General features: G+C 17.4%; 2 protein-coding genes across 2 annotated transcripts in view, besides 35 other annotated features; both read left to right on the top strand. All coding sequences in view use genetic code 6, as the record gives it.

The window, feature by feature from the left end:
* Positions 1-1,018: 1,018 nt before the first annotated feature.
* Positions 1,019-1,059: a microsatellite.
* Positions 1,060-1,306: 247 nt separating this feature from the next.
* Positions 1,307-1,420: a microsatellite.
* Positions 1,315-1,438: a microsatellite.
* Positions 1,316-1,641: a microsatellite.
* Positions 1,444-1,518: a microsatellite.
* Positions 1,500-1,629: a microsatellite.
* Positions 1,501-1,663: a microsatellite.
* Positions 1,530-1,631: a microsatellite.
* Positions 1,552-1,637: a microsatellite.
* Positions 1,582-1,678: a microsatellite.
* Positions 1,582-1,688: a microsatellite.
* Positions 1,617-1,683: a microsatellite.
* A 730-nt stretch (positions 1,689-2,418) lies between the features above and the next one.
* Positions 2,419-2,457: a microsatellite.
* A 158-nt stretch (positions 2,458-2,615) lies between these two features.
* Positions 2,616-2,683: a microsatellite.
* Positions 2,684-2,691: 8 nt separating this feature from the next.
* Positions 2,692-2,756: a microsatellite.
* Positions 2,708-2,751: a microsatellite.
* Positions 2,757-2,953: 197 nt separating the features above from the next.
* Positions 2,954-3,013: a microsatellite.
* Positions 2,964-3,025: a microsatellite.
* Positions 2,979-3,036: a microsatellite.
* Positions 3,021-3,094: a microsatellite.
* A 690-nt stretch (positions 3,095-3,784) lies between these two features.
* Positions 3,785-3,814: a microsatellite.
* A 514-nt stretch (positions 3,815-4,328) lies between these two features.
* Positions 4,329-4,799, top strand: IMG5_034870 (hypothetical protein; the record flags this gene model as incomplete). The annotated part of the gene is made up of 2 exons (XM_004039031.1): positions 4,329-4,406; positions 4,530-4,799. The coding sequence occupies 2 exons, from the start codon at positions 4,329-4,331 to the stop codon at positions 4,797-4,799; spliced, it is 348 nt and encodes a 115-aa protein (XP_004039079.1).
* A 356-nt stretch (positions 4,800-5,155) lies between these two features.
* Positions 5,156-5,190: a microsatellite.
* A 43-nt stretch (positions 5,191-5,233) lies between these two features.
* Positions 5,234-5,301: a microsatellite.
* Positions 5,291-5,337: a microsatellite.
* Positions 5,295-5,332: a microsatellite.
* Positions 5,338-5,379: 42 nt separating the features above from the next.
* Positions 5,380-5,440: a microsatellite.
* Positions 5,408-5,438: a microsatellite.
* Positions 5,441-5,574: 134 nt separating the features above from the next.
* IMG5_034860 (hypothetical protein) overlaps positions 5,575-10,398 on the top strand; it is a gene marked incomplete at both ends in the record, with an annotated part of 6,116 nt that continues 1,292 nt past the window's right edge. The window contains 7 exons of the mRNA XM_004039030.1: positions 5,575-5,728; positions 5,783-5,872; positions 5,948-6,023; positions 6,102-6,832; positions 6,985-7,963; positions 8,194-10,113; positions 10,347-10,398. The exon at positions 10,347-10,398 is cut by the window's right edge and continues 28 nt beyond it. Coding sequence (XP_004039078.1) covers positions 5,575-5,728; positions 5,783-5,872; positions 5,948-6,023; positions 6,102-6,832; positions 6,985-7,963; positions 8,194-10,113; positions 10,347-10,398 — 4,002 coding nt within the window. The remainder of the gene's footprint in view (positions 5,729-5,782; positions 5,873-5,947; positions 6,024-6,101; positions 6,833-6,984; positions 7,964-8,193; positions 10,114-10,346) is intronic.
* Positions 6,040-6,096: a microsatellite.
* Positions 6,911-6,973: a microsatellite.
* Positions 7,972-8,005: a microsatellite.
* Positions 7,978-8,079: a microsatellite.
* Positions 7,983-8,080: a microsatellite.
* Positions 7,996-8,060: a microsatellite.
* Positions 8,008-8,079: a microsatellite.
* Positions 8,075-8,164: a microsatellite.

The following is a 10,398-nucleotide window of genomic DNA, read 5'->3' as shown; positions in this document are numbered from 1 at the left end:
TTTAATAAGCTTTATCCTTTTCTTTACAATCTTATATTATATTAATTCTTTTTTTTTATTATTTTATTTTTTACTTTTAGAATCAAATACTTCTACATAACTTCCACCTTAAAATGCATTAAAAAACATATTTTTATTGTTAATATTAAATTAAGAGATTTATATATATATTTTTATAATAAATAAAAAATTGATTATAATTTTTAATTTATTATTTTATTTTTTTAAATATAAAAGCTATAAACAATAAATTAAATTATGAGTAATTTATTCATTTAACATTTTATTATAAATAATAAATAATATTATAATAAAAATGACTGAAAATGTAATTTTTATATTAATATTAAGTACATATTATTTATATTTTGTTAATATTAATAATATTATTATATTATAATTTATATACAAATTTTCTTATAATATAATCTTCTTAACAAAAAATTGAATAATACTTTATTTTAAAGAGAAAAAAAAGCAATATTTTTTATAAAAAAAAATTATATAATTATATATATTAATAAAAAATTAAAATATATTTTTATTTTACAACAAATATTTTAATTATTGATTCTTTGTTAAAATAAAAAATTAAATTAACTTTTTATATATATTGTATTAAAAAATATTTCTATTTTTAATATATTTGTATGTTTAAAATTTATATTATTCAGTCGAAGGATGACATATAATCATGAGCATTTTATAAAAAAATAAACTAATAAAATAAATAAATTGTCCACTTTTATTTTTTACTTAAACTTTAATGCTTCAATTTATAAATTTAATTTAGAAAACTTAATCCTAAAATATAAATGATAATTTTTGTTTATCATAATATTTTTCAGATTGAAGTATTTCTTGTAAAAAAAAAATTATATTAATTTTTGCAAAAAAATTCAGAAAAAAAATTAAAAGTTTTGATTTAAATATATTTATTGAATATATTTTTTAGCTCAATCATTATTTGCGCTTTGTTTTTTTCATCATTTTTTTATTAAACATACTTTTTTAATTTTATAAATATATATATATATATATATATATATATATATATATTTAAAAGATATTTTTTTATAGATATGAATAATAAAAAAATTAATAATTATAATTAATATGATTTAATAAAAAATATATATAAAAAAAAATTTCTTTAAAATTTTATAATTATTATTAAAAGATATATTTAAAACAATTATTTTTAATTAATAAATAATTATAGAGAAATATTAAATTAAATTATAAAAAAATGTAATACAATTTTTTTATTTATCATAATATCATAATAGATAAAGTTAAACAATTAATATTTAAATATTTATATATTTATATATTTATATATTTATATATTTATATATATTTATATATATATTTATATTTATATTTATATTTTTTTATATTTAATTTTTTTATATTTATAATTATTTTTATTTTTATAAAAAGATATTTTTATTTATTTTTTTTTTATTCTTTTATAATATTTATATATTTGTTCTTAATTTTTATTTTTATAATATTATCTTTCTTCATTATTTTATTTTATATATATAATTTATTTTTTTATTTTAATAATATTTTAAATTATTTTTATTTTATTTTTATATATTATTGTTATTATTTTATTTTTATTTATTAATTTTTTTTTTTTCTTCATTTTAATTTTTTTTTATTTCTATTTAATTTATATTAATAATAAGTTTTTTACATTATACTTTAATTTATTATTTTTTATATTTTAATATATTTTTAAATTTATTTATATCTATATATTTTTATTAAAACTATTTATTTTGCTATTATATTTCGTTATAAGGTTTCCTTTTTAATTTTTAAAAATTTAATTTTTTTTTTTATAAATTATTAATTAAGAAGAGTTTTTCTTATTTTTAATTTTGAAATTTACATATATAATTTTATTTTATTAATTAACAATATTTTTTTTAATTTTATTTTAATTTTTAATTTTTTATAAATATTTATTTTCCTAAAAAACTTATCTTTCTTTTAATTTAAAATAAATTTTTGTTATTAACTATTGTATATTTTATAACATTTATTTAATTTTTTTTTTTTAAATAATTAATTTCTTAATATTTTGCTTTCAATTTATTATCGATTTATCAATACTATTATTCTAAAAGGATGAAATATTAGAATTTTTTTAATTTTTATAATATAAGTTTTTATTTATTTATTATTTAACTATTATCTCTTTTTTAAGTTTCTTTATTTTTAAATATATTTTAAATTTGAAATATATTTTTTTAATTATTAAAATTTAATAATATTCAAATTATAAAATAAATCTTTATTAACATAATAATTTTTTGATTTGACTAAATAATATAAATTTTCATAATAAAAAATATAATTAAGTCGGATCTATTTATATTGCTTAATTATAATTTAGTATTTTATTATATATATATATATATATATATTAATATATATACATATTTATTTCATTTTTAACTTTTTTTTATTAACAGAAAAAATTATAAAAAAAAAAAATTAATTCAATTGGCAAATATTTCATTTCATTTATTAAATAAAATTTAATTAGTTTTCTAAAAATATGTAATACGAAATCTTCTAAACAAACTTTTGAAAATATTAAATAAAAATATTATAAAAATAAAAATTAATACTAAAAATAGATTATTAATTAAAATAAAATTATTATTTATTTATTAAACTTAAAAAAAAAAATAATAAATTAAATAATAAAAATATAAATAAAAAAAATATAAAAATTATTTATATATATAATAATAATAAATAGATTATTAGTATATTTATTAATTTTTATCTAATTAAATTAATTATTATAATTATTAAAAAAATAAAAAATATTAAAGAATATTTTTAATTATAAAAATTAATATTAAAATAAAGAATTAAAAAGAAATAATATATATAAATAAAGAGCAAATAATGTATAATTTATTTTTGTTATTAAATTCTATATTTATGATAATAATATAAATATAAATATATATATATATTAAATATAATTATAATTATAAATATTTATTATTATATTTTATTTTAATAAAATATTTATAATATATTTATTTATATATATTTTATTATTTTTACTTTTTTTTAATACATAAATAAAATATATAAATAAAAACATAATATTAAATAAAATTAATATTTTAATATGTTCAAACCTCCAAACAGAATTATCGAAAGAATTAGCCAAGACTAAAAAAAAAAAATACACAAATAAAAATTAGATAAAATCAAAAATCGATGCAATAATATGTTTTTATTTTAAAAACAAAACAAATTTTAAGCAAATAAAACTTTAGAAAAAATTCAAATAAATAAAAGTTAAACTACATACAATAATAATAATAGTTTCCAAAATTAACTTTCCAATAAAAATAATATTAGTATGATAAAAAATACTAATTTTAAAAGTGATGATTATAGATATAAATATATAAGAAAACATTTTAAATTTTAATAACTAAAATAAATAGAATAGGAAAACACTAAATTTTTTGATAGAATTAAAGACATTTCATAAGCAAACATTTCTAACATATAAAATTGTACGTATTTTCCTTAAATAAATCACGAGTCATATAAAAAAAGAAGCGAAAACATGTTTATGTAACTTCAAAATATAGACATGTTGAAAAGAATTAATAGTGTAAAAAGTTTTTTCGATTTAAAAAAATTAAATGAAGAATATAAAAGAATAAAAAAATATTAATAATTACATATAACAGAATACCCAATTAAATTAACAAAATCAACAAAAAGCATTGATAAAATCGAAAAAATCGAAAAAATCGAAAAACCTATAATAAATGTGTAAAATAAAACTATAAAATTAAGTCCTATAATAAAAGTTTAAAAAAACGAAGACTTTATTTTATTGAAAAAAACTTTTAAAATAGATAATATTCCTTATTTTACATAGATTAAATATAATAAAGAGTAATTTTTAATATTTATATATTTTTTTAATTTGAAAAACTAGTTTTTTTATTGTAGAAATGGAAAACGAAAAAAAATTTGTGCTTTAAATGAAAACAAAAAAAGGTTTGAAAATCCTCTAAAATGAATTTGATGATAATATTGAGAAATTTATTAGTAAAATACGAATAGACGAAAAAAATAATTGTTTATATTTTTTAAGGAAAAAGAAGCCTTTGGAAATAAGTAATATAGAGGCTTAAAAATTAAAGAAATTATAAGCGGAATATTTTAATATTAAAAAGAAAAAAAATGTGAATGCAAAATATTTAGAACCGAGAAAAAATTACGAATAAATTTTCAAAAAATAACAAGAAATATTATTTTTAGAAGAAATGAAAAAAAGACCCAAAAAATCATTTCCTGATTTTAGTAGATTATCAGAACCGAAAAAATTTTAAAAGCAAAATAATGTAAAAATAATAGAATAAAAAAAAAATAATGATTTAGTAAAAAACCATAAAAAAAATGGCACAGGCATAACTATAAAATAAATAGATTAATAAAAAAAATAAGAAAACTTTAATAATAATTAGGATGAGGATTATGATTATTCTTTTGATAAAGATGATGATAATAATTTATAAAAAAATAAAGATGAATAAATAGTTTAATAGAAAGATATAGAAGAAGATGATAAATAAGAGTACGAAGAAGATTTTTAAGACGAAAATTAATAGTCTAAATCATTAGAATAAGAAGATATATAATAAGATGTAGACTACGAAGAGAAAAATATTGATTAAGATGAATATAAAAAGGATGAAACATAAGAAATTTATGATTATAAAGATGATTTTGAATGATTTATTTTATATTTAGTTAAAATACTTATTTATTTTTATTTTATAAAAAAAATTTAATTTGATAATTTTTTTTTTATATAAAATAAATATTAAATATTTAATGTATTTTATTTATAAAAAAATAAAAAATATTATCACTATATGTAAATATTATTGTATAAATTTTTTTTTTTTAAATTAATTCTAATAAATAATACAATGTTATTAAAGTGTATTTTTTAAAAGCAAATAAAAATCAAGTATATGAATAAATAAATAATAGTTTTTATTTATTTATTTATAATATTTTTTTATATTAAATAATAATTAAATTTTAGTATATAAATATATGAAAATTATCTTTGTATATAATATATTTTTAATATTGAAAATAATTTTAATTTTTAAAATACTTTAAATTAATTTATTTTAAAGAAGTTTGATTTTATATACACATATATATATATATATATATATATATATATACATATATATATATATATATATATAAATATATTTATATTTAATTTTATTATATTTATTTTTTATTTTATAATATACATTTTTAATAAATAAAATAAATACATATTGATATATATATATAAAAAAGTTAAAATAAATAAAAGTATAAAAAAATAAAAAAAAAAAAAAAAAAAAAAATATTCATTTAATAAAATAAATAAAAAAAAAATATATTTTGTGCCAAAAATATAAATAAAGAAAACTAAATATAAATTCTTTTTTTTTTATTTTAAGTAGAAATAAAAAACAAAGCGCAAAATAATATATACAAACAATGTCTAATACATTAGGTTAATTTCAAGAAGTTATTAGTAAACGTATTGCAGGTGTTTAATTTTCATATTACACAGCTGAAGAAATACGTAAATTATCCGTTAAAGAAATAACAAGTCCAATAGCTTTTGATTCATTAAATAGACCTATAAAAGGTTATTTTCTTTTTTAATAAAAAAAAATAAGGAAAATATAATTTATATATATAGGTGGACTATATGATCCTTTAATGGGTGTTTCTCCTTATGATAAATTAACAAGATGCGAAACATGTGGATGTGAAGGATTAGATTGTCCTGGTAATTTTTAAAAAAAATAAATAAAAATAATATAATTGTAATAATTATATAATTCAATATTAATACAATATATAGGGCATATGGCACATATAGAATTACTTTTACCTGTATATAATCCATTTTTAGTAGATAAACTATTGAAATTATTAAGGTATTTATAAAATTAAATATATATATATATATATATATTTATATATATATACATATATTTATATATATTTATAATAAGAACATTATGTTTAAATTGCTTTAAATTTCGTATGACAAAACAAAAATTAAGAATGTACACTAAGGTATTCACATTAATAAAACTAGGATATGTTTAAGATGCAAAAGAATATAAAAGTATATAGGAAAGTCTTTTTAGTTTACAAGCTTCATCTACAAACTAGAAATAATAATAAGAACCATAAAATAATCGCAGAAAATCAAGTGAATGTAAGACTTCTGATACAGAATTAATAAACAATTAAAAAATAATTAGTTCATAAGAATAAAAAGCGAATAAAATGCTCCAAAATAACTTAAAGATTTTGGAAGAAAAAAAGGCTTAAATTCTTTCACTTATAAACGTCAAAAATGAACCTGAATTTTTTAAAAATGGAATTAACTCTACCACGGCTATGAACAATGCTTTTGATGAAATATTAAAAGAATTTTGGGCACATATTAATATTGGAAAATGTCCCCATTGTAAATAATAATAAAGTGCAGTTAGAAAAGAAGGATTTTCAAAGTTTTTTGTAGCAAAAAAAGGTAAAAATAACCACGAAGAACAGGATGAACCAGAATAAGAAAAAAAATAAGATATATCCGAAAAAACTAAAAACCAAAAATATCTAGATCCAATCTAAATAAAACAAATAATGTAACTTTTCTGGTCTAAAGAAAAAAAAATACTTGATTTAATTTTTGGAAGAATAGATGTTACGTAAAAATCTTTAAAAAATACGAAAAAAGGTATATAAAATAAATACATATATATTTAAAAATAAAAAAAATATTATAAATATATATAAATATAATTATACAAAAAACTTATTTATATATTAATATTTTTATATATATATATAAATTTTCATATATATACATATAATTTTTTTTTTTTTTAGGATTTAAAATATTCAAAAATGATTATAATATGTTCTTTATAGAAGTAATACCTGTACCACCTAATCGTTTCCGTCCTGAAAATAAATTAGGAGAATAAACATTTTTACATGGCCATACTGTAGTTTTAACAAAAATTATATAATTTAATGTAGAATTGCGTCAATTGATAGTTTTATAAAACTAAAATTTAACTGAAGATAAAAAAAAAAAGCTACTCGATTAACTAGACTCAAAATTTAAAAATTATCTCCAATTAAAATAAAATACTTAATTCTAGCAATCTTTAACCAATTTTGTTAAAATAAACGACATTATTTCCAAATGGCTTGACATTTAAGACTCAGTTAATATTTTTTTCGATTCTGCCAAATCATCAAAGGCCTAAGATCGCGAAGGGACCGGAATTAGGTAACTTTTAGAAAAAAAAGAAGGACTATTTAGAATGAAAATGATGGGAAAAAGAGTTAATTATGCAGCTAGGTCAGTTATATCCCCAGACCCAAATTTAAATACAAATGAAGTCGGAGTTCCACTTTTTGTAGCTAAAAAACTAACTTTTCCAGAACATGTAAATGAATATAATGTGAAATTTCTAAGAAAATTAATAATAAATGGACCTTTTTAACATCCTGGAGCAAATTTTATAATAGAAAACGGAAATAAAATATCATTAGAAGCACTAAACGAATAATAGAGGATTGGACTAGCAAAAACACTACTAAATAACTCAAAAAACAAAGTAGTTTACAGACATTTATAATCAGGAGACGTTTTACTTTTCAATAGATAACCTACACTACATAAGCCTTCCCTAATGTCACATATAGCGAGAGTATTACCAAGAGAATAAACAATAAGGATGCACTATGCAAATTGTAAATCATATAATGCTGATTTTGACGGAGATGAAATGAATTTGCATTTCCTTTAAAGTCATTTAGCTAGGGCTGAAGGATATCATATATCATTAAATGACAGGTAAAGAAATAGTTTATAAATAAATATAGAATATAAATAAATTCATATATATATATAAATAAATATAATTATATATATTTAATAAATATATTATATAAATATACATATATATATATTTAAATTTATTTTATATTTATATAATAATTTTTAAATTTTTATTTTTTATTATTTATATTTATAATTTTTATTTATTTTTATTTACATACATATTTATATATTTTTTTAATAAGATAATTTATAAATGCTACAAACGGTGTACCTTTAAGAGAACTTATATAAGATTCTATTGTTTCTGCTGTATATTTGACTCATAAAGAGAAATTTTTCAATAAAGAAGAATTCCAGCTTTTACTTTATAGTGCTACATGGAATATGTTTCAAAATAACAACATACAAGGGAAGCCATATAAGATATTTATGCTTCCCCCTTCTATTTTAAAACCTTAAAAACTTTGGACTGGAAAATAATTGATTTCTAATATTATAAAAATAGTAGTTTAATAAAACTAAACTAAAGACTATGAATAAGGTATATATATGGAATTTAAATCTAAATTGTCATAAGAAGAACTTTCGGGTATATACAAAGACGATACTCAAGTTTTAATTAAAGACAATGAATTATTATAAGGCGTTTTGGATAAAAACTCATTCGGAGCAGGGGCTACATATGGCCTTATGCATTCTTTTTATGAACTTTATGGAGCTAATTTAACTGGGAAATTATTTACAGCTTTAGCTAAATTACTGAGTACTCATTTATAAATGCATGGTTTTACATGTGGTGTGGATGATATTTTAGTAGAAAAAAATATCGAATAAATTAGATTATAAGAAATTAAAAAAGCACATAAATAGGGACTATTGGCATGTGCAAGGGAGTTTTTAGATGATAAGGAATTTGAAATAGGTGAAAAATGGGATTTATATGGCAGATCGGAGATTTTTTAGGATAAAAAAAGAAAGAAAAAACCCGAAAATGACTATTTGTCAACTGAAAATTAGATTTTAGGCAAAATTCAATAAAAACTAATAAGAGATCCATTATCAGTTGAAAATTAAGATAATATATACAAAAGTACACTTTCTTAAAATGCTTCTACTATCCTTAATATCACTCTAAATGGTCTAATTAAGAAGTTTCCATATAATAATTTCTCTACAATGACTAATTCCGGTGCTAAAGGTTCCAAAGTCAACCATACGTAAGTCTCAGCACTCCTCGGCTAACAAGAACTCGAAGGTAAAAGAGTTCCAACAATGTCTACAGGTAAAACATTGCCCTGTTTTGTTCCTTATGACCCTAATCCAAGGGCTGGAGGATTTATATCTGATAGATTCTTGAGTGGGCTACGTCCTGCGGAGTTTTTCTTCCATTGCATGGCAGGAAGAGAGGGACTTATAGACACTGCAGTAAAGACTTCAAGATCTGGTTACCTGTAAAGGTGCTTAATGAAGCATTTAGAAAGCTTAAAAGTGGCCTACGATTACACTGTGAGGGATAGTGATAATTCCATAGTTTAGTTTTACTATGGAGAAGACTGTATAGATACCAACAAGGTAAAATACTTGGAAAAATATCGTTTTTTAAGTGAAAATTTCAAGTCTTTTTCTTAAAAATACGAACCTTATAATTTAAAAGAATCTCACGACTTTACTTCAGTTCAGAAATTTTTATCTAAACGTAAAAAAACTCCCGAAAAGCATTAAAACTAAACTATTATGAGTAATTTCCTCCCCGGAAAGTACATAGGCTCAATATCAGAAAAAGTATATAAAAGTGTACGTGAATATATAAAAAAAGAAGAAAACTAAAACGGATATAGTAATATTTTTTCATAAAAACCGGAAATAACACCTGCAAAATTTAGACTTTTATATAACATAAAATACCTAAATTCATTAATTTAACCAGGAGATTCAGTTGGTTGTCTTGCAGCTTAGGCTATAGGAGAGCCATCAACTTAAATGACATTAAACACTTTCCATTTAGCAGGACATGGGGGTGTTAATTTAACATTAGGTATACCTCGTTTAAGGGAAATATTAATGACTGCGACTGATAAATTAAAAACACCAGCTATGTTATTGAATTTTTAAGACGAGAAAAATATCTAGTACGAAAATGCTTAAAGCTTTGCAAGGAAATTGTAGAAAATAAACCTATTGGAATTAGTTAATAATATAGAAGTTTAAGAATAGAAAATAGTAACTGTAGATAATAAAATATTACCAGCTTATGAAAGATTTAGGCATTATGAAATTAAAATTTAATTAGAAGATCTAAATGCTATAGCATTTGCATTTTAAATAACATTAGAATAAATTTCTAGAAGATTTCTAAAACTTTTCTTACCTAATTTCCTTTAGTATATAAATAAAGAACTTAAAAGAGATTAAAAATAAGAATTAGAAACAAGAATTCTGAGATAAAG

The sequence above is a fragment of the Ichthyophthirius multifiliis genome (assembly GCF_000220395.1).
Source record: "Ichthyophthirius multifiliis unplaced genomic scaffold scaff_1120509249812, whole genome shotgun sequence".
Lineage (NCBI taxonomy): Eukaryota > Ciliophora > Oligohymenophorea > Hymenostomatida > Ichthyophthirius > Ichthyophthirius multifiliis.
Note: the sequence above shows the minus strand (reverse complement) of the source record. Positions and strands in the feature narration are given on the sequence as shown.